This window comes from Chrysoperla carnea, chromosome 4 (assembly GCF_905475395.1).
Source record: "Chrysoperla carnea chromosome 4, inChrCarn1.1, whole genome shotgun sequence".
NCBI classification, from domain to species: domain Eukaryota; kingdom Metazoa; phylum Arthropoda; class Insecta; order Neuroptera; family Chrysopidae; genus Chrysoperla; species Chrysoperla carnea.
Window position 1 is genome coordinate 70,311,779 of NC_058340.1, and position 24,078 is coordinate 70,335,856.

The 24,078-nt window shown below is 30.5% G+C and overlaps 5 protein-coding genes across 6 annotated transcripts; 2 read left to right on the forward strand and 3 right to left on the reverse strand.

Moving 5' to 3' along the window:
- Positions 1-4,427: 4,427 nt before the first annotated feature.
- LOC123299332 (CDK-activating kinase assembly factor MAT1) lies at positions 4,428-5,672 on the reverse strand. 2 transcript variants are annotated; one of them, XM_044881700.1, is made up of 3 exons: positions 5,514-5,672; positions 5,314-5,445; positions 4,428-5,247 (listed from the first exon to the last, which is right to left on the reverse strand). In XM_044881700.1, exons 2-3 carry the CDS (start codon positions 5,438-5,440, stop codon positions 4,439-4,441), a joined length of 936 nt encoding a protein of 311 aa, XP_044737635.1. In that variant the 5' UTR covers positions 5,441-5,445; positions 5,514-5,672; the 3' UTR covers positions 4,428-4,438. The 2 variants fall into 2 exon arrangements, with proteins under 2 accessions (XP_044737635.1, XP_044737634.1); XM_044881699.1 differs by having other exon boundaries at positions 5,314-5,672.
- Positions 5,673-7,021: 1,349 nt separating this feature from the next.
- On the forward strand, positions 7,022-7,535 carry LOC123298908. The gene is made up of 3 exons (XM_044881007.1): positions 7,022-7,333; positions 7,421-7,485; positions 7,527-7,535. Exons 1-3 carry the CDS (start codon positions 7,054-7,056, stop codon positions 7,533-7,535), a joined length of 354 nt encoding a protein of 117 aa, XP_044736942.1. The 5' UTR covers positions 7,022-7,053.
- A 7-nt stretch (positions 7,536-7,542) lies between these two features.
- Positions 7,543-9,052, forward strand: LOC123298909. The gene is made up of 2 exons (XM_044881009.1): positions 7,543-7,778; positions 8,736-9,052. The coding sequence occupies exons 1-2, from the start codon at positions 7,543-7,545 to the stop codon at positions 8,986-8,988; spliced, it is 489 nt and encodes a 162-aa protein (XP_044736944.1). The 3' UTR covers positions 8,989-9,052.
- A 1,162-nt stretch (positions 9,053-10,214) lies between these two features.
- LOC123298910 (zinc finger protein 726-like) lies at positions 10,215-11,860 on the reverse strand. The gene is made up of 2 exons (XM_044881010.1): positions 11,726-11,860; positions 10,215-11,663 (listed from the first exon to the last, which is right to left on the reverse strand). The coding sequence occupies exons 1-2, from the start codon at positions 11,855-11,857 to the stop codon at positions 10,215-10,217; spliced, it is 1,581 nt and encodes a 526-aa protein (XP_044736945.1). The 5' UTR covers positions 11,858-11,860.
- A 10,088-nt stretch (positions 11,861-21,948) lies between these two features.
- On the reverse strand, positions 21,949-23,822 carry LOC123299311 (zinc finger protein 91-like). Its single transcript, XM_044881673.1, has 2 exons — positions 23,629-23,822; positions 21,949-23,563 (listed from the first exon to the last, which is right to left on the reverse strand). The coding sequence occupies exons 1-2, from the start codon at positions 23,758-23,760 to the stop codon at positions 22,109-22,111; spliced, it is 1,587 nt and encodes a 528-aa protein (XP_044737608.1). The 5' UTR covers positions 23,761-23,822; the 3' UTR covers positions 21,949-22,108.
- Positions 23,823-24,078: the final 256 nt, after the last annotated feature.

Here is a 24,078-nt window from a genome sequence, read left to right on the forward strand (position 1 = left end):
TTTACGTTTATTTTAGAAAAAATTATTTTATAAACACTTCAACATTTAATGAAGACATTGAACGCTTCTCATGATTTGTTCTTATTGAAAAGTTTGGAATTTTCATTTGAGTATTCACAGATTTTTCATAAAACGAATTCCATTTCCATTAAGCTAGGTCAATAATACCTGGGAGCTGCAACTACGCCATCTAGCGATAATAATTCGTACTCATTAAAACAGGAAGTGAATCCGTTCTCAATAGTTCCAATTTAGACTACCACCATTTTTAAAGGCCTCTAAAAATATTCAAATTCAAATCAGATAAACCCGACCAATTGGAGACAATAATTCATAATAATTAAAACACCAAGTGGGCCCGTTTTCTGTAGTTCCAATTTATAGTACCAGCTTTCTTACCATTTATCAATACAGTAGAAAAATAATTTTAAAACTTGTAGCGTAGAACGTTCGTAATTGTGCAAACTGTGATGAACTGAACGAACTACGTAAATGATATGAAAATTGGGCAAACTACAAATCGTTGATTTCGTTTAGAATATTTCAAAAGGAGAGTCCGACAAACTCTTTGGCGTTGAAAAGTATTTTATGTTAAATTCAAAAGTATTACTAGAAAATATTCCATTTTGTGTATTTTATTTTTAGAAGCAAAACAGAGTTATTTTACGAATTAGCTAGCAAAAAAAATCTCTAAAAAAAAAAAAGAAAATTTACGCGCAGAATTTCGTATATAATTATTATTGTTAAGTCTGAAATTTGACAAAACTGCATATAAAAAAAGTATATATATATATATTAATTATAAATGTGAAAATTTTTTTATTTTATTTGTATTTTGGGGGTTCACTGTAATGTTTGGGGATGTGCTGTTACCATGTATACACTATCTTATCGATACTCACTTTGATCATTCTTTGAGCTTTGAGCATAGAATTTATAGATTTATAGCCTATATTTATGCAAAATTTCTTGTCGATATCAAATCATGTTTTAATTAGTACAATTTAGGAGAAACTCAGCTGAAATAAAAATATTGTGATTGAAAATTTATTTTTTAAATGCTAATTGCCTGTATATATCTACAATGAGCAGGGTTGCCAAATTTTGTTTGTTTGTTTCAGAGACGAATTTATTTTGTGATAATAGATTTTTATTTAAAAATTGGTTTCGAATCAGAAAAAAATGGATATCTATCAATATAATATGTACGAAAATTGGGAGGAGTAGATGTAGCCTAGATTGTCAAAGTGAAAAATCTAGCTAAACTAGTAAACTAGATTTGACTTTTTAGAAGTAGTTTGAAAGACTCATGACAGACTTATAACGAGGATACCTCTAAAAAATTTGTACAACCCTCTTCCAGATAACAATATTAAGAGGAGTATTGCAAGTTGTACCCTAGCAGCTACGGCTACGGGTATTAGATGCTATTTTAAGCAGTAAAGCCATAGAATTCAAGCAAATTACGAGTAAACCATTTAGCTGTATTATATCTGGTAGAGCGTTGTACAGACCTTTTAGAAATATTCTATATATTAGAATTATTTTCGACCTTGTAAATTTAAATCGTACAGCGCCCACTTTCCATTCTTTATGTCTTTGAAAAGCTCTATAAAATTCGTATTACATGTGGCAACCCTGTAAGTGAGTATTAAAATGACTGACATACGAAAAACAAATGACATAAGTGAATAGAGAAGCGCGAAATTTAAAATAAATGCGATTATTAATTAAAAATAATTTCATCATTCCAAACATTATTCTAAGGATGTTTTCTATTTTAATAATATTTGAAAAAAAAAAGATATCTTTATTTTGAAATTTACGAAATATTAAAAAATAATTTACCAATATTTTAGAAATAACAACAGTCATAATAATAAATATTTTTATCTCAAAAACTATGGCTAACAAACATTTTAAATTATGCTATGAAATTTAGGTGAATTTTTTTGGCCATAATTTTTCAGATTCCAACAATAGTTTAATTTTTTTCTTTTAAATTTAGCTGTAGTCGAAATATTCAAATGGTATTACTAACTTCATTTTTATTGTTTTAAATATTTTGTCGTTCAAAAAATTAGTAAAAATAATGTGCAAGAGAGAAACAATTGTCTACACCGTTCGAAATTCACCGGGCCTCTCTCACGGCTGGCCATATAGGAATATTACATATATGTTTTGTACGTACAATAAAATTTTTAAAATATTACAAATCATTGCTTTTTAACTAGTCTCAAAAAGACAGCATTTTGATGTAAAATGTTTGTTCGTACGTCATTTCATTTATCGACTGATTTGCACTAGACTAATTTTATTTATGTTGAACGAGCTTAATATATAATTTTTATTTATTCGAATCTCAAATGATTTCCACAATCAATTTCAGAAATTTGTTTCCCCAATTTATTTTCTTTTAATTGTAAAAAACCTTAATTTTTTTGTTGACAGAGTATATATTTTTTTCTTTGTTATAATATAGAAGATTTAAAAACAATAAACAAAACGCTTTACAGCCATTAACAGAATCAATAAATAATAATGGAAAAAATAAAATACCATACACACACTATGAAATAATAAGGGATTTTTCGTGAGATTGTTTCAAAACGATTCGTATCTAATGAATAAAAAAACAGACTTATCAGCACCCGAACAAACAGAAATAGCACCCGATCGTGAAACAATACACGTACGTGTTAAACTGTGCCTGGAAAGTACTCGAAATGAGAGACGTTTGTGAATGTTTGTTAGCTTTTGTGTCGTACATAAAAGCTCAACAGCGAGTCATTAATTTTGTCTTGAGCCCTCTTATAGGCAAACATAGTTATTTTTTTTATGGTCTGAGTTAATTATCATTCAGTGCTTTCAGAACAACTTAGGTATGATGGACTTAATCTAGCAAATCAGTAATCTAGCAGATATTCTGAGTTTTTAGCTCAGGTCTATGGAGGGTAGAGAATTGGAGAATCATCTCAGTGTATCAAAAAGTGTCCGTCGAAAAGCATTAAATAAGACTGGCGCTACTATAGCAAAAATGTACATTTTAAAAGAAGTTATCAACGTAATCAAAGTAGGATAGAAAAGTTCACATCAAACACTCTAGCTACACAAGCGCCATTCTGGTCTATTCTAGAACTATTATTTAATGCTTTTAGCTGGACACTTTTTTACTTTGACCCCTATTTAAGATGGTCCTCCATACTAAGGTCTTATAGCCCTAATTATTACTAACTCTCTGATTAGCAGTATTGTATGTTCCGTCATTTTCCCGATTTTCGTTGAAATTACGAAAATGCCCATTAATAATAAGACTTTGGTTGTATTAAATTTGTAATATCTATATCACTATGGACGTTTTCGTCATTCCAACGAAAATCGTGGAATTGATAAAGCAAAATAACAAATGTGTTTGAACCAATTAAAAAGATACAAAATAGTTAGTTTTGAAATGATCTCACGGAGGCCCAGCTGAGTAATATTGTTTCAATAAATTTTGGGCAAATTATTATTAAATATTATATTATTGTTTTATATTTACAAATAAAAATTGAAGTAATTAAAGTGTTTTTTTATTATTAATACAATTTTAAAGTAGTTGTCTTACTTGCAATTGCCATCAAAAAAACATGAAGATTTCATCATCCTCCATACAAGCCCTACAAATGGGATTATCAGAGGACTCCACGTTATGAAGGTGGTAGTTCAATCGGCATTGTCCTGTCAAGAGTTTTCACTAGCCTTCTCAACTGATTTTCAGGCGAGCACAGTCAAATACACAATTTGGTCTGTCGCAAGCCATGCGCAGTCCCAATAATGAAGATGGTTTTATCGTAGCCATTCCTTGATAAATTACGGAACATTTTGCCATGGAGATGACAATCCCAGGTAAAAAGGGCCTTAGACACGACCTTAATGTGTCATGCAATGCCAGCTAGACGATTCAGTTTACCGAAGCATTAATAGACTTTACTCGATTGTAATCTTGACACATCAAGGGCCCGAAGAGCGGCTAACTATCTAACAAGTGTTACAGAACTATGTACCTCTAAGCATTACAAAGATTTTTGATTAAAAAACAGTCGCATATTGACCAAGAGGAATGCATATTGACCAATTCCAAATAAAATGGTGACCTTCTGGCAGCCGCCTTTTCGAAAAATTTTCAACTTGATATCTCTCTTCGTTTCGGAGTTATTGTGATGACGGCTGGACGGACAGACAAACGGAAGTGAACTTATTAAGTGATTTTATGAATACCTATACCCTAAATCGGTTTCATCATTAATATATTTCTTAGCGTTACAAACTTGGAACTAAAGTTACTATATCTTGATATATATTTCATATATACAGGGTGTATAAAAACACATACATTTTTCATGAAATTATTTATTTACATTCTAAAGTTATAACTTAATTGTATTTTTAGTAAACTTTAAACAACAGGTTTGGGCACATGATATAAACCAGTCAATGCATCTTGTAATGCCCGTTTACATGCAATTTCTGATTTATATCCGCCTGCACGTTCTTGTAACGTTTCCGCACGCATATGATGTATAAATCCTTGCGAATGTAACTGTTCGTATGTGGGAGCCGGTGGACCATTTGATTTAAATTGTGGTGCTGAATAAACAAATTGTGGTCCTTCTTCAATCTTTGGTATTGGTAAAAATCCACTATGATTTGTAATCTTAATACCCGTTGAAAATTGTTTTGGTACAACCGGTACATCCACTTTAGCTTGTTCTTGTACATTTAATGCGAACGTATCGATAATATTCTTTGCATTTACATCTGAATATGTTAGCTCATCGATTAACGCTTCTTTTTCACGGATTTTCTTCTTTTTTATTTCATTTTCTTCTAATTTTAATTTTTGTCGATATAATTCTTCTTGTTGTTGTTCTAATTCGAGTAAATGTTCTAATTCTAACTCTTCACGGCTTATTTTGCTCTTATTCTTTAAAATTATTTCACGATTATCGCGTTTATATTGTTCAATACGTTTATTTGTTGCGACAATATCGATATTGTTTGTTAAATTATAAACAATCGTTTCGATTTCTTCTAAATAATCGTTATATTCTCGAAGGGTAGCAAAATCCTCTTCTTTTTTATTATAATCACGCAGTACACGTTTACGAATATCCACTTCTTTTTCAACTTTGGAATCTTCGAATAATTGTACACGGAAATTACTACGTCGTAAAGGAACATTACATTCGGGACACGCACCTGAACCTATAAAAAATTATTTACAAAAAAAGTACTTTTAATGGAAATTTTATGGATTTTTGGAATTCTAACCTTTCAAGAATAAAAGTTCAACGCAATTATCACATAAAGCATGGCCACAGACATTTACCATCAACTTTAGCTGAGGATTTCGATATTTGGTAGTTTTACATCGTGGACACACTTGATCCAGATCCATTATGTCCGAAAATTTTTGGTCGAAAAGTTTGGTACACAAGAAACAAAAGGTTATGATTAATAACGGATCTTACATTCAGGTAATATTTATCACTAAATTAATTCAAAATTTTCCAATATCAAATTGAATGGAATGTTTCACTTATCATAATACATTAAAATAAATATTTTGAGTTTCAAGAACTTTACGACGGTTCCAAAAAACAATCCGATTTGTAATATGACATTTAATATTTACAAAGTGTTCCAATTAATCATGTTTTAAACTTTACAATCTGTCAGTGTCAACGTAAAGATAAGGAGTTAGAGGCAGTCTGAATTTTCAAAAAAAATTCAATATTTCATAGTATAATGTTCTTAAAATATTCTTTAAAAATTTCAAGAGAATCCAATGAATATTTTTGGATGCTCGAGAGCAGGTAGCTGGCGGCTATACATTACATACTCTATACGTAAATTGAGTGTAAAACTTTTAAACGCATTTTTCTCAAAACTATGTTTTTAAGGTCGGTGGCCACTACCATTTCTCAAAGTATAATATCTTTAAAATATACTCGTAAGAATTTCAAGAGAATCCGACGAATACTTTTCGAGTTATTCAACAATGAACGGCGGTGCTCTCAGACGCTCGCGAGCAGGTAGCTGGCGGCCATATTTAACATACTCTATTCATAAATCGAGTACAATAGCGTTTTACTCAAAACTATGTTTATAAAATCGGTGAATTTGAACGAAATTTATACAACTTTTTTTTAAACATATTACACTATCTCTGTGTTAAAAAAATTTGCATTAAATTAAGATGGCATTGGTACCATGCAATACATCATAGACATAGGGAAAGTAGAGACGGAGTATGAAGTCGTATAATACTCTCTCACTCTCTGGTACAATTAGCCTTTTTCCTGGGAAGATTAAAAATAAATCCTCTAGATGACAGGATATATTTGTACCCCCTCCCCTAGTATCACCATCTAGCGGATCTTTTTTTAATCTTTCCAGGAAAAAGGCTAATATAAAGAATTATATTTTTTAAATAATACTAAGAAAAATTTTTAACCAACTACATAAGGCAAATTATAAACATTATCATTAAATCCGGACATACAATAATTAATAATTCCAGGCCTTTTTTCTACGAAGATTAAAAAAAGATCCGCTAGATGGCGACACTAAGGGGGGGGGGTGCATTAAAGCCATATAATTTGTGTTCCTTATCTCTAAATTCCATAAGATTAACGATTATTTTATTTGATTGATTTCGGATAAACTTTTGAGAAGCTATGATTGTCACCACAATTAGGACTTCTTGTGGAACAGGAGACGCTACATATAGCGATAACTTCTTATATAATTAATATTTTATTTTCAAATTTAGGTGAAACCAAATTGAAACATGACATAATGATTTTAGGTTATGGGGTTAGTGCCTCTGACTGTACCTTACCCCAGAATTCACGACTGAGTTCAGTGTGAGTGGAAATTTCAATTGGAACACTTTGTAATACACTGAACTCGAATTATCAATTTATTTTTTAAATTTTACAAGTTTTTTAAAACATTCCCAAACTTCAAACAAAGTTTTGATAACGTGAAATTTTTCACTTTTAAATAATGGATAATAAAAATTCTTTTGAAACGATTTCATCCACAAGTATATTACAATCACTAAACCATTCAAATTGGATGCAAAATTATAAAAATGATCAAGTTGAAAAAATTAACGAACTTTTGTCACATATTAAAAGTTTACAATTAAAAAATTTTCAAATGGATATTTGTATTAAAAGCGCCGAGAAAAGTGCGAACCAACGGAAACAATTTATTGAAAACTGTGACACGATAAATAACGTTATTATACTACACGATTTAAATGATAATTTATCGTTACTAGGTAAGGGGATTTTGAAAGAAACGAGCTTGAAATGAGTTTGGTACTTGATACAAATGTTTTTTTTTTTTTTTTTTTAAATTCGTGCAGGGCTTACAGAAGATACTAAAGAACAAATACCATATAATTCAAGTTTAAAATTGAAATGTTTCATTGCGGATGATATTAAAGAATTAAGTAAAAAAACTTTTGAAAGTATGGATAAAATTAAAATGGATATTCGATCAACGTTACCGATTTTAAATTTTAACGTAAATTATCATATGCAAGAATTAATGGATGAACGAGCACTATTTAAACAAAAATTTGATAACTGTTACCAAGCAATCCTAGTTTTATGTGAGATTATACGAAAGATATTTCAGTTAAAAGTCGATAATATCGAACATTTAAAAGATAAAATGAAAAATTTAAAATTGAAATTGGAATTTATCGATATTAAACAAAAGTAAGTTGAAAACAAGTGAAAACAAACAATTGACTGGGTTAATTGTTGAAATACCATGCATAGTCAGTGTTGATTTCTTTATCACAATACACATACATAACTGATAATCAAGTATAGTATATATTATAAAATTTCCGCCTAATTGGCACCCTCACGGGTAAACAGTGATGTTTACGAAAAAATGTTTCAAACAAAAGTTGTTTAATTTTTGACAAGGAACATTTTTTACATTTAAACTTTTATTCTATCTCTAACGGTTTACAAGATGGGTCGTACGGACCCAAGACCCAATTGACCTATGATGCTCATTTACGAACTTGACCTCACTTTTTACGTCCTGAGTACGCTGTTCAGCTCGATATCTTTTTTCGTTTTTGAGTTATCGTGTCCACAGACGGACGGACGGACGGACGGACAACCGGAAATGGACTAATTAGGTGATTTTATGAACACCTATGACAAAATTTTTTTCCTAGCATCATTATTTTTAAGTGTTACAAACTTGGGACTAAACTTATTATACCATGTATATTTCATATATACATGGTATAATAAGTTTATGTATATTTGTAAAAGTATTCAAACAAATTTCTTATTAAATTTCGATTTTTGCCCCAATTTTCTAGATCAGTTTTTTGTATTTTTAAAATACGTATTTTCGACTACCAAGTAGTCATCATCAGTAAGAATTAGCTAGTGATTACTCTTATTATGAATGTTACCTTTGCTAATTTGGTGGCGGACTGCACTTTTTGGTGTGCAAAGAGTAACATTCATAATAAAAGTAATCACTAGCTAATTCTTACTGATGATGACTACTTGGTAGTCGAAAATACGTATTTTAAAAATACAAAAAACTGATTTACGCAAATTGGGGCAAAAATCGAAATTTATTTCGATATATCCTAGAGTTCTCATTTATTATCTTCAATCATATTTAAATTTCTTATTGTTTAGGGTGATGTTTTGTAAATTACAAGATTTAATATTTAAAGAAACATCAGAAACGGAAAAAGCTGTTGACATAGCAATCAAAGATTTACGAAAGTCTCATGAAACATTATCAACAGAGATTACAAAAATGGAGAAAGAATTCCTTATGTTTGAAAATATGTCGCGGACAAGTGAAACTGGAAAATTAGTTCGAAAATATATCAATTATAAAGAGGAAATTAGTCGAATGGAATTAGTAATCAAGGAATTTAAATAAGTTGCTGATTTTAGGATCCATAATTTTTGTATATAATTTTGTAATTTAATAAAATATTAGATTAAGGACCAGTCGTAGTATTTAAGAGTCATTTTTCTTGGCTGTGGTGAGCTAGGTAGAAAGAGAGAGAAATTGTAGGCATATAAGAGGAACAAAGGGAACTATACGCGCCTACTTTATCTGTGTCTTTCTACTGCAATCAAGCGTTTAGCCGGTGACTTTGCAGCTCTATGATATCATAGAGCTGCAAAGTCACCGGCTATGTTATAATCTTTATGGTCATGTCATAGTTGAGAACCAACAATGATTTAAAAAGTTGGTAGTTTTCAACAAATCCTGATCTTGGTGCGCTTTTATCGGTTTTTCTATCGGCAATAGAATAGGGTATTCCACTATTCTTGAAAAAGTACTTCAAAATGTTGATTTTGCTAAAAAAAGGAACCAAACATTTATTTCGGAAAAATACACACGCTTTCTTGCCAAAAACATTAATTAAATTTTAAAACTTTTTTAAACTGTCAAAAACGCGGGCATCCAATTTCATGACGTAATATGGGTATTACTATACGAAATAACACAAATAACTTTGACAGATATATTCATAGACATCTGATTATAATATAAATATAAATACTTATTTATGTATATATTATACCCAACTGTCTACACTGAACTAGCTGATGGTCTATGATTCATACCGCTATGACATCACAGCAGGGCTTACCCGCGTTTTAGGTCACGTGATACACAGTTTAAAAATTACTTAATTATTAATTTTAATATTTTAAAAGAAAAATGTGCTTTTATGACTCGAAATCAGAATATTTAAGTATATTTTTACATAAATTTTGAATTTTTAGGCCTTCGAGTTTACTTCTAAGGGCTAGTTGGTTCAACATTATTTGTAAATCATGTATGCTGTCAGAGAAGAGCACAATATCATCCGCAATTTTGCGGATGACGATCCTACCTAATAGATGTCAAAAATGACCATCGTTAATTACGTATCTATATATTTTAGTGTCTATAAACTTTATAGCAGTCACAATATTCAAAAGTCCGATTTGAATAAAATTTGGTATTAAAAAGGGTTTCGGTATTTGAAAAGTCAAGTCTGTTTATGAGAAAAATCGACAGATAAACAATGGGTGGGGGATGGTGTCAAGAAAAACAAATTTTTGAATTTTTTCCAAATAAAAAATATTCGATTTTATTCTCGTTTTTGTCTACATTGAATTCATATGTACTTTCATATGAGCTTTTAACGCAACTTCTTGTATAAATCTTTTATCACACATGTGACATTTAAACGGTTTTTCGCCAGTATGACGTCTTACATGAGCTAATAAGATTTTCTTATCATAAAACGCTAGCGAACAGAATGTACAAACAAAATTACGCTGATTCAAATGAAACCGTAATTTATGTTCTTTTAATCGAAACGATGTTCGATAAGTTTTATCACATTTATCACAAGCAAACGGACGTTCTTTGGTATGCGTTAATAAATGACTATCTAAATGATATTTCGTACGTAACTTAAGTCCACATTGATTACATAAATATTTATAAACAGGTCCTGAATTCTTATGAAAATTTCTTACATGATTTTTAAGTGTTAATATTGATTTAAATATTTTTGCACAAAATTCACAAGCTAAATTATCATGTTCCGCATGAGTTATCATATGTTTACCCAAATAACGTCGTTTAAATGATTTCCCACAAATTTCACAATTAACAATTTGGTCTTTCGATTTGATTTTTTCATCTTTATGCATTTTTCGTATATGTTTTAATAAAGTACGTTTTGTTTGAAATGTTTCCCCACATTTATCACATTTTGGACGTTGTCGAATTTTTTCGATTTTATGTACAAATCGCATATGTTTATATAAACCGTGTTTATTGGTAAATTTTGTGGGGCACAATTCACAAAATATTTCGGGTTCATAATCGTTTTCGTGAGTTAATTTATGTTCTGATAATTTTTTGAGTGTTGAAAATGATAAATTACAAATTCGACATCTATTATGAGACTTTTCATGGACACGTAAATGTAATGGATGGTAACATATTATTGAACACTTTCTACATTTAACACCGTCTGATTTATGTATTTTTTTCATATGCAGACCAAGAGTTTCCACTTTTTTAAATGTCTTATCGCATGTTTCACACTTCCAATCCGGTTTTTCATCCATAGTTTCCCTTTCTTCTTTTATATTTTCACTATCACTTTCATCACTAAATTTTTCATTTTCACTATCACTTGCATCATTTATATTTTCACAGCCATCACTCTCTTCTTCGAATTTATGTTGAATGGTTTTTTTTCTGGTTCTTATTCTATTCAATTCTGATTTATCTTCATTTTTAATTTCTACCGTTTCTTCAATTTTTGATTTTTTGTAATAATCGATATTTTCATTTGTAATATTTTCAACATCATCTTCTTCTTTGATATATATTGGAAAATTTGAGACATCTAATTCTTCATTTTTCACGTTATCCGAATCGTTTTGGTTGTTCCATAAATTATTTTTATTCTGTTCAATAATTTGACGAAATGCGTTGTCTGAGTTTTCACATAATTGTTTAAAATTAATGGTATTTTGTAGTTGAAGAAAGCATTCGTTACATATTTGATTTGGTAAATCATCATTCTCCCAAATCTATGAATAAAATAATGTAAATTTATATTATTTTTTTAGAATATTTCAGAATACTGACTTACCTGTACAGAAGCACATGCTATTATCATTTCAACTATTTTAAACGAGTTAATCGATAAAAATGTTTTGTTAAATTTCATACAAATACGACAAACTTTTTCAAAGTCAGATATTAAAACACATTTTAGATCCATTTTACAAACATTTCCCGTTTATTTGATAAGTGTAGGTTATTAGATAAGTAAAAGTATATTCATTATTTTATGGGCCAATTCACACTAGTAACTAGATCAACAGCGGCTCCGTGAGCGTGACCCACTTTTCTTAAGATGTAAAATCATGACGACGCTTGACGTTGTCTTTGGTCGTTAAATTAGAGTTTCATCTAGTTGAAAAAATAGTTTTGTCCAACGGCAATTAAATAGAATCGATGTCTAACAATTATATAGAATCGTATGCAATTGTATAGAATATTAAACAATTTGTAAGAGATGGATTGCATTGATCTTGCATACAATCAATAACAAACAAGAATCACCAGGTCGTTACAAATTCTATATAATTATTGATAACTGACAGTTGCAACCCCGTCAATTAGCGATAATAATTCGTACTTCCTCAACCAGGAAGTGGGTCCGTCTTCAATAGTTCCAATTTAGACTACCAGATGACAATACTTGTACTTACCATTTTTAAATGTCAATAAAACTATTCAAATTCAAATCAGATAAAACTCTCGGTAAAAATTCGTACTAATTAAAATAGGAAGTAGACCTCCTTTTCAGTAGTTCTAATACAGACCACCAGGTTACTTATCAATATCTTGGCAAAAAATGATTGGGCTTTATAATTTATAGTCTTTGAATTTCTGGACACCCTGTTAAAAATTATATCATTATGGCGACAGAGAATACTTTGAATAAGCATAGTTTTTTTTACAGACGTGGTAACCAAATTCGATAACTTTATTTGCTAAAATAAATAATTTTTTTCAAAAATAAAATAATTTAAAATTATATAAGTAATTTATTATTTATATAACATTTCAAACAGCATTTACAACACTAGAGAGGGCTGCATCTGTCTTGGCAGCTATTACATTTCATTCATCTAATTAGTTTATATCTTAGATCATATATTTTAAATAGATGAGCACAGTGTATACCAAGTATATGTATTTTGGCGTCACAGAGTAGATTAACAAAGATGAAAATAATTGGAGGCCTGGTATTCAATGCGCATGATCGTATAACCGGAATCAGTTGCTTCAATGATGTGTTTATATTTCAAATTCACATGTGCTTAAAGTAAATAAATAAAATTTTATTTTGTTTTAACGTTCAAACGAGTAATATTGTTAGCTAATTTTGCGTTAATTCTATGATAAAAATTATTTAAAAATAGGAAAATATTGTGTTATTTGCAAGGGACGTTTTAAAGCAGACATGTATCACAAGTAAGTAAAGTTTAATTATTAAATAATATTTATTAAATGGAAAGGTATTATTATGTTGTAAATTTTAAGGTTAAAATTTTAGTTTAGGATAATATGTTACTTTTGGTTGTTTTTTTCACGTTTTCACATTTTATTTTGTAAATACCTTAGATCATATATTTTAAAATATATCTTTATAGTAGGGTATTTTCAAAGGTAAATACAAATAAAGTTTCCACTGAATGACATTAATTTTCATGTCATCTGAGCTTATATTCCAAGGCTGAATTTGTTTAATGTATTTTTGGTGATACCTGTTGAAGAGAGCTAAAAATAATGTATGCAGAGACATCTGTTTGTTAAACTAGTAATTGTTAATTTTTTGAACTCTTGATAATACAGTTAATATACCTACACGAGTAGTAGTGTAATGTGTTGTATGAAATGTAATGATTGATGCTTGTGTTAAAAACAAATAATAAATATTAATTCTTCTTAAATAATACAGTGTTTAAGTGGTTTATTCTACCCTCAACGCAACAGGTTATGGGCCCAGATCACTTAGATTCCTAGATTGCCCAGGTTACGTGATATTAATAAATAAACATTATACAGTATTAAGTTTTAAGAAGAAAATGGCCGTAAACTATTTAACTAGTGTACCGCGGCTAACAGGTCAAGACAATTACCTAGATTGGGCATTTGCAGTCGAAAATGTTTTCGTTTTAGAAGGACTAACAAAGTGTATTGATGGTAGTGAAACGGATACGACACTAGTTGGAAAAGCTAAAACAAAGTTGATTTTAACTCTGGAGTCCTCCTTGTACTTGCATGTCAAAGATGCAACAACAGCTAAGGATGTTTGGGATCGACTTAAAAAACTTTATGAAGATAGTGGTTTTTCCAGAAAAATAGGTTTGCTACGAACATTAATATCGTTACTATTAATATCGAGTTATCAATCAAGTAATCGAAACAGCACAAAAATTGAACAGGACAGGTTTCAAGATTAGTGATGAATGGGTAGGGTCGCTTCTCCTAGCGGGACTCTCTGAAAAGTACATGCCAATGATTCTAGCTATCGAACATTCTGGAATCGACATTACCACTGATGTAATCAAATCCAAGTTACTTGATATGAATCTGGATAGTGCTGAGAGTAAAGCGGCAGCTTTTATGACCAAGCAAAACTTCAAAAAACAAATAAGAGATGGAAATACGGGTTCTGGTTCTGTGAGTAATTATAAAGATAAAAATAATATCACGTGCTTTAAATGTAAAAAGAAAGGTCATTTTATGAATAAATGTCCAAATAATAACAAAAAAATGATAAAGGCAATAAAAAAGTGAGCGGTAATGCTTTTAGTGCTACTTTTTTAAGCGGTAATTTTAAAAATACTGATTTTTACATAGATTCTGGTTGTAGCACACATTTGACCGCTAGAAAAGATTGGCTGTCAAATATTAGGCAGGCGATATAGAAATTACTACTTTTGTTAATAAAAACAAGCATGATGTAACTATAAACAATGTTCAGTTTGTTCCAGGCTTGACAACAAATCTGTTGTCAGTATCGCAGCTAATCAAGAATGGTAACGAGATTATTTTTCACGACAAAGGTTGCAATATATACAATAAAAAAGGCACATTAATTGCAACAGCTATCCTAACGAATAATGTATATCGGTGGATTTTTAAGCCAAAAATGCAGTTTTTTTTCACTGGCAGCAGCTGCAGTGACCAGTGAGACATGGCATAGAAGATTCGGGCATAAAAATTATAAAGATCCCAATCTAATGAAAAATGGCATAGTTGATGGGATGAATTGTAAGGATTCTTATAAAAATATTATATGCGAGGTCTGTTGTGAAGGAAAGCAGGCAAGATTGTCATTCAATCACAAAGGCAACAGGGCGTCTACCGCACTAGAGGTTGTTCATGCAGATCTTTGCGGGCCCATGGAAACAACATCAATAGGTGGGTCAAAGTATTTTTTTATCCTTGAAGACGATTACACAAAAATGAGTTTTGTTTATTTTCAAAAAAGTAAAGATGAAACATTTGAAAATTTTAAAAAATTCAAGTATTTTGTTGAAAACCAAAAAGAAACAAAAATTAAGATTTTTCGAACAGATGGCGGTGGAGAGTTCTGCAGCAAAGATTTCGAGAACTTTCTGATAAAAAATGGAATTATACATCAGAAAACTAATCCATATTCTCCGCAGCAAAATGGCACAGCCGAGCGCTTAAACCGCACGATCGTTGAGAAAGCCAGATGTTTACTTTTTGATGCGAAGTTGGACAAAACATTCTGGGCAGAGGCAGTAAACACTGCAGTATATCTGCGAAATCGTTCTGTAGTCGCAACTTTAAAAAAGACTCCGATTGAGATGTGGACTAACCAAAAATCAGAAGTTAGTAACTTAAGGATATTTGGAAGTGAGGTCATGATGCACATCCCCAAAGAGAAACGTCTAAAATGGGATAAAAAATCGAAGAAAACAATTTTAGTTGGCTTTAGCGAAAACATCAAGGGTTTTCGGCTATATGATCCAGAAACAAAAAAGGTAATAATTAGTAGAGACGTCATTATAAATGAAAAACTGAATAAGAAAGATGATATAATTATATACTCGGAATTATCAGATTCAGTGGGAGAATCTAATCAAACACTTTCAGATTCTGAAGAAATGGAGAGTTTAAATATATCAGAAGAAAGTAATGCCAGTCAGGATGCTGATTTTGTACCGGATATTGTAATTGAAGACCCCACTACTAACAGAAGATCGGAGAGACAACAAAAACCAAAAAAATTCGATGACTATGTACCTATCTATGCTTAGACAACGATGGTGATCCAGTGTCCGTAGAAGACGCAATGTCACGGCCGGATTGTAAACATTGGATGGCAGCGATGGAGAATGAACTACAGTCATTTGAAAAGAACGGAGCATGGGAGATCGCTGATATTCCTAACAGTGGTTGTGTAGTGAAGTGCAAATGGGTTTTTAAAAGAAAGAGTGATATCTCTGGTAAAGTGCGATATCGTGCAAGATTAGTGGCAAAAGGTTTTACCCAAAAACAGGGTATCGACTTCGATGAGACTTTCTCACCTGTTGTAAGGCATTCTACATTAAGACTTTTATTTTCACTCTCAGCGAAATTAAATTTAAACATTTTTCATCTTGATGTTGCAACGGCATTTTTGAACGGTGATTTAAAAGAAAACGTTTTTATGATGATACCGGAAGGTTTACAATTAAAAGAGAGTAATAATAAAGTTTTGAAACTCAAAAAGGCAATTTATGGTTTGAAACAATCTTCACGTTCATGGCATGAAAAAGTAGATGATTTTCTTAGTAATTTGAGTTATAAAAAATCCGATTTAGAGCCTTGTTTGTACACCAAGATGAAAGATGGTTTGAAAACTATTGTTTGTATTTATGTAGACGATTTTTTTATTTTTACTAACGATGAAATTGAGTCAAATGATTTAAAATTGCAATTAAGTAAAGCTTTTGAAATTAAAGATTTAGGCGAAATAAAAAATTGTCTGGGCATGAGAATAAATATAGACAAAAGTAATGGTACGATAACATTAGATCAAAAGTCATATGTGGATCAATTGTTAAAAAGATTCCACATGACAGATTCTAAAAATATCAGTACTCCAATGGAGATAGGTCTTAGTTTAGATAGGGAAAATGATAATTACACTGAAGTACCCTATCAACAACTTATTGGCAGTCTTATGTATTTGTCTACTGACACTTCAAGAAGTGAATTAGTTTCACCTGATTATTCAAATATAAGTGAATTAGTTTCACCTGACTATTCAAATATGGAATTAATTTCTACTGACACTTCAAGAAGTGAATTAGTTTCACCTGATTATTCAAATATGGAATTAATTTCTACTGACACTTCAAGAAGTGAATTAGTTTCTCCTGATTATTCAAATATAAGTGAATTAGTTTCACCTGACTATTCAAATATGGAATTAATTTCTACTGACACTTCAAGAAGTGAATTAGTTTCACCTGACTATTCAAATATGGAATTAATTTCTACTGACACTTCAAGAAGTGAATTCGTTTCACCTGATTATTCAAATATGGAATTAATTTCTACTGACACTTCAAGAAGTGAATTAGTTTCACCTGATTATTCAAATATGGAATTAATTTCTACTGACACTTCAAGAAGTGAATTAGTTTCTCCTGATTATTCAAATATAAGTGAATTAGTTTCACCTGACTATTCAAATATGGAATTAATTTCTACTGACACTTCAAGAAGTGAATTAGTTTCACCTGACTATTCAAATATGGAATTAATTTCTACTGACACTTCAAGAAGTGAATTCGTTTCACCTGATTATTCAAATATGGAATTAATTTCTACTGACACTTCAAGAAGTGAATTAGTTTCTCCTGATTATTCAAATATGGATTTTGTTGCTTCTGGAAGCAGTGTATTGAAAACACCTAAATCCCAAAAACGCTGGCGCCCTGCTCATGTTTCGCAAGTCGATATGGAGCACGGATTTGATACACCTCGACGCGCCAAAAGACATTTCAGTTTGCCGGTTGATAAAATACGTAGTCAGAAAAAAAAAATTATCGCCTTAAATCGGCACAATCGATTATTAAAAACCAAAGTAAAAAATTTAGAAACGTTTCTAAATCATTTGAAGAGCAAGAACTTGATTTCGGAAGAGGCCCATTCGCACATACAGGTAAAGATATCGCCCATTATTACATTACAAATATAATGTCCGCTGGTTTCGCGATTTTTTTGAATAATTTGAAAATTTAACCCCTTCAAACCTAATTTATTTGATATTTGATATACAAGTATTTTTCGCAAAATTTTGGGTAAAAAAGGCAAGGCAAGAAAACATAATGTTATTTTTTTATATATTAATTCTGATTAATTACTTGAGCAGCAATTGATGAATAAATTTATTAAATCTGTTTTTAGAAAAATTAAATACAAAGTAAGATAACGTTTTCTTTTGCATATCATTTCATTAAATCAATGCTATTTTCTGAATCTGGCCGACAAATTTCAACAATGGATTACAAGTGTCTTAAAGGTCTTACATAATGAATAACGCCAATTTATACTTCTAAAAACTTAATAGAATCTACACATACAAATATCACCAACATTACAAATAAATAATACTGTTTTTTTTTTCAGGCTATGACACCGGACACGGTGAAAGAAATTATTAAAAGAAATTTAAGATCAAAAGTCTCGAAAATTTCTCCACAGTTAAGAGCCTTTGCTTTGACATTAAATTTTTATTCTAATAAAGGTTACAATTATGTACGCAAAGAATTTAAAAATTTATTGCCACGTGCAAGAACATTAAGCAAATGGTACCAGATAATTGATGGTGGTGCTAGATTTACAAAACAGGCTTTTGATGCCATTTCGCAAAAGATGGCCCAAGGCGAAGTTTTTGTTAACTTAACAATGGGCGAGATGTCCATTCGAGAAAATGTCCATTGGGATGGGAAGAAATGGTTTGGGTATGTAGATTTAGGCATACATGGAGAAAACATAAACACCCCAGACGATGACATGCCAATGGCTAAAAATGCCCTGGTATTCATGGCTGTTGGCATGAACAGCCATTGGAAAGTGCCGGTGGGGTATTTTCTTATAAATGGGCTAAACGCAGAGGAAAGGGCCAATTTATTAAATCAATGTTTGGTAATGTTGGACGAAATTGGCGCAATTTGTAGATCCATAACATTTGATGGTGCTGCCGTAAACTTACGGATGTGTAATGTCTTAAAAGCTAATTTTGAATATGGCACAAAAAATTTCCAGCCATGGTTTGCACACCCCGTCACCCAAGAAAAGGTAATTACTGCAATAAGAATTTTTTTCTTTCCCCAGTTGGCGGAATGTTCACTAATTTTTATATCTTCCTTATAGGTTTTCGTTTTTTGGGATGCCTGCCACATGCTGAAGTTAATTAGAAATACATTTGGAAGCAAAAAAATTTTGATAAATAGTAGCTCAGAACAAATCAAATGGTCTCACGTTGAAATTTTAAATGTAGTGCAGGAGCGAGAGGGCCTAAGATGTGGCAATAAATTAAAGAAGAGACACATTAAGTGGGAGGCCGAAAAAATGAATGTGCGTCTGGCCGCACAGTTGTTAAGTAAAAGTGTGGCGGATTCTTTAAAATATTGCGAATTAAAAAAAATTGACGGTTTCAAAGGAGCGGCAGCTACGGCCAAATTCTGCGAGGTTATAAACGATAGCTTTGATATCCTAAACAGCAGATCGATATTTTCCAAAAATCCGCTAGCCGCGAAATTGGGAGAAGAAAACTTGGAATATATCACAGAACGTGTAAATTATTGTATTAAATATATTTCTGAATTAAAATTAGATAGTGGGCGCTCTGTGATTTATTCTGAAAGAAAAGTTGGGTTTTTGGGATTTATCATCTGCTTGATTAATGCAATACAATTATTTAAAGTTTTAAATTCAAGAAACAAAACATTTCGATATATTTTAACATATAAACTTAGTCAAGACCATTTGGAAGTATTTTTTAGTGCGTTGCGCAGTAAGGGTGGATTTAATAACAACCCTACTGCGTATCAATTCAGAAACGCTTATAGAAGATTAATTGGTCGACATCAAATACAAGGTTCACTTCGCAGAAATTCTACTCATTTTGAAGGGGTTGAAATTCTCCATGTAGGAAGTGGTGGAAAAAAGCCTTTACCCGACTCTCTTTTATGCGAAGAAGGTGTTTCTGAGGTAGAAAAAACCAAAAATATTGACCACGATTATATAAATACTGTGTGGAATTTGTCTGCGTTTGTCGAAGACATAGTTTTTTATATAAGTGGTTTTGTAAGTAAAACTGTTGCAAAACAAACACATTGTGACTTTTGCAAGAGTTTGCTTTTTTCTACCGAAGAAACATTACTGATAAGCGTAAAAAATAGAGGGGGGTTGGCAATCCCTTCAAAAGATGTTAATACAATATGCCGTACGGTCGAGAAACATTATATATCGGTAGAAGTGAAAGTTGCGAACGTCGACCTAAAAATTTTCAAAAGCGAAATATTCCAAATGCTAAACGAAAAAGTTTTTGTAACCGAAAATGTGTTTCAGCACATATCCAATCAAGATATTTTGTATAACCATGGCATAGAATTATTCAATTTGATAATAACCAAATATTTGCAATTAAGAATCCACCACACTAACAAAACTGCTTGCGAGCCAGACAATTATATAAGACGGAAACATACAAAGTTAATAAATAATTCAAAAATCAATAATTTTTTATTCTTAATTCTTTATATATTTCCGTCTTGTATAAATTCTTTGTATATATCCAATCTTTAAGATCACTTAAGGAAGTTCCCTCACCAGTAATAGAAAAAAATAAATTAGTAGAAAATGATCCAAATTTTTAGTATGTTGTAGTTAACGATACATATTATTAAATCAAAAAAAAAATTTGGGTATCTTATCGATCAATTAAGAGAGTAATTAATTAATTAAAAATACACTAAATAACATAGCATGATATGAGGATGGTATGTTATTTAGTGTATTTTTAATTAATAAAAACTCTCTTAATTGATCGATAAGATACCCAAATTTTTTATTTATTTAATATGTATCGTTAACTACAACATACTAAAAATTCGGATCCTTATCTACTAATTTATTTTTTTCTATTACTGGCGAGGGAACATCCTTAAACGTGTGATAATGATTTTTTTTTTTTTTTTGTGACATATTCAATAAGATGTAAAACTGTTTTATTTAAATAACGACTATTATTATATTATTATTGTTATTATCAGTCGACCAAATTTAATTACAAAAATACGGATTATAGAGTTCCGAATTCGAACCGTTCCCTTAGAATTTTCCCTAATCCTAATTCTTATTATTATCCTGTATATTCCAATTATAGAAAAACATTTTTTTTTATATGTGTAATTTGTTTCTGTGTAATGATTTACATTAGAACATACCATTATGGGTGTTGTAGTCAGCGATTCGGAAATCGAATTTGATATTTATTAGGCCCACTGTCCATCTGTGTTTCATCCTTTGAAAATACACTACTGGAATTGTTAACAGAGTGAGAACCACGTCTCAAAGTAGATTAACAAGGATAATAAATGCCGAAGCATGGTCATATACGCATGTCTTAATATACAACATAATATCCTGGCGCGTATTTAAAATAAGATTATACCACTTTTAAATAAAATTAAAACAGTATATTTTGTACAAATTACCATTTTACCATAAAAAAATTTTTTTTTTCATAGAATTAACACAAAATTATCTAACAATATTAATCGTTTGAACGTTAAAATAAAATAAATTTTTACGTGCAGCTGTGAATGTGAAATATAAGCAGATAATTGATGCAGCTGATTCCGGTCATACAATCATGCGCATTGAATACCATTGTGGTGTCTCTGTCAAGTCAAATAAATTATTGTACCTAAGTATCTAAAGTGTCACTACTGGTGCATTTTATATTCTGTACCCAGATATTACCAAAAGTGTCACTACCGGTACATTTTATATTCTATGATAATAAATTATGTACTGGCTTGATATGACATCTGACACACACGCCACGACCTACTAAGCTCAGTGGGAACGAAGTTGATTAGAACTTGTTCTCAGTCAGTATTCATCATTCAATATACAAGTGAAATAGAATTTATGAACAAGCTATTAATGGCGGCTAAATGTACTTTAATAAAATAAAATTTAATATAATAATTAATAATAATCTTGATTTCATTTCTAATTACACCCAACCAGCAACACCATCTTTCGGTATTACGTGTTTCTCCGTTAGCTTTTTTAATATTGTATTTTTGTCTTTGTTAATCTACTCTGTGAAGCCAAAATATACATACTTGGTAAACGTTGGGCTTATCTATTTAAAATATATGATCTAAGGTTTCATCCCCTTGGCCATCTGTATATTTTAAATTGAACTAATATGTACTTTCATATGACCTTTTAAAGCAACTTTTTGTATAAAACTTTTGTCACACATTGAACATTTAAATGGTTTTTCACCAGTATGCCGTCGTACGTGATTCAATAAAATCTTTTTATCAAAAAAGGCTTGAGAACAGAATGTACAAACAAAATTACGTTCGTTCAAATGAACACGTGATACATGTATTTTTAATCGAGATCGTCTTGGATACGTTTTGTCACATTTATCACAAGCAAAAGGACGTGCCTTCGTGTGCGTTACTAAATGATTATTTAAATGATATTTCGTACGAAACTTAAGTCCACATTGATTACATAAAAATTTATAAACAAGACCTGAACTATTGTGATAATTTCTTATGTGTTCTTGGAGTGTTAATATTGATTTAAATTTCTTTTCACAAAATTTACAAGCTACACTATCACGTTCTTCGTGTGAAAACATATGTCTACTTAAATAACATCGTTTAAATGATTTCCCACAAATTTCACAATTAACAATTTGATCTTTCGATTTGATTTTTTCATCTTTATGCATTTTTCGTATATGTTTTAATAAAATACGTTTCGTTTGAAATGTTTCCTCACATTTTTCACATTTTGGACGTTGTCGTGTTTTTATGATTTTATGTACGTATCGCATATGTTTATATAAACTATTATTTTTTGTAAATTTTGCTGGACATAACTTACAAAATATTTCGGGTTCATAATCATTTTTGTGAGTTAATCGATGTTGTGATAATTTTTTGAGTGTAGGAAATTTTAAATTACAAATTCGACATCTATTATGAGACTTTTCGTGAGCACATAAATGTAATGGATGGTAAAAAATTAATGAACACTTTCCACATTTAACACCGTCTGCATTATGAACTTTCTTCATATGCAAACCAAGAGCATCTACTCTTTTAAATGTTTTTGAACATGTTTCACATTTCCAATCCGGTTTTTCATCCACAGTTTCCCCTTCTTCTTTTATATTTTCATTTTCACTATCACTTTCATTACTAAATTTTTCATTTTCACTATCACTTGCATCATTTATATTTTCACAGCCATCACTCTCTTCTTCGAATTTATATTGAATGGTTTTTTTTCTGGTTCTTATTCTATTCAATTCTGATTTATCTTCATTTTTAATTTCTATCCTTTCTTCAATTTTTGATTTTTTGGAATCATCGTTATTTTCATTTGTAATATTTTCAACATCATCTTCTTCTTTGATATATATTGGAAAATTTGAGACATCTAATCCTTCGTTTTTCACGTTATCCGAATCATTTTGGTTGTTCCATAAATTGTTTTTATTCTGTTCAATAATTTGACGAAATGCGTTGTCTGAATTTTCACATAATTGTTTAAAATTAATGGTATTTTGTAATTGAAGAAAACATTCGTTACATATTTGATTTGGTAAGTCATCATTGTGCCATATCTTTTAACGGAAAAAAGATTGTATTAATTTAATTTTTCCGGAAAATAAATGGAATATTGACTTACCTGTACAGAAGTGCATGCTGTTATCATTTCAACTATTTTAAAGGAGTTAATAGATAAGAATGTGCTATCAAATTTCATACAAATACGGCAAACTTTTTCAAAATCAGATATTAAAACACATTTTAGGTCCATTTTGCAAACATTCCACGTTTATTTTTGTAAATCGCACACCAACTTCGATTATTTATCAGATAATTGGGGACGGGCAAAAAATATCGTTACATTGAAATATCGATATTTTTTAGAAAATAAGCGACAACTATCACGTATATTATATCATCTTTGTATCATATCTTCAATTTTTAAAATTTTACTTTAGAAACTAAAAATAACATGTAATTTCATAATAATTAACCTTTTGTGCCTGCTTAGTTCATAGAATATTGGGTGTATTCCGAAATATACACTAGTATACTGACCAGTATACTGATGTGTATTTCGGAATACACC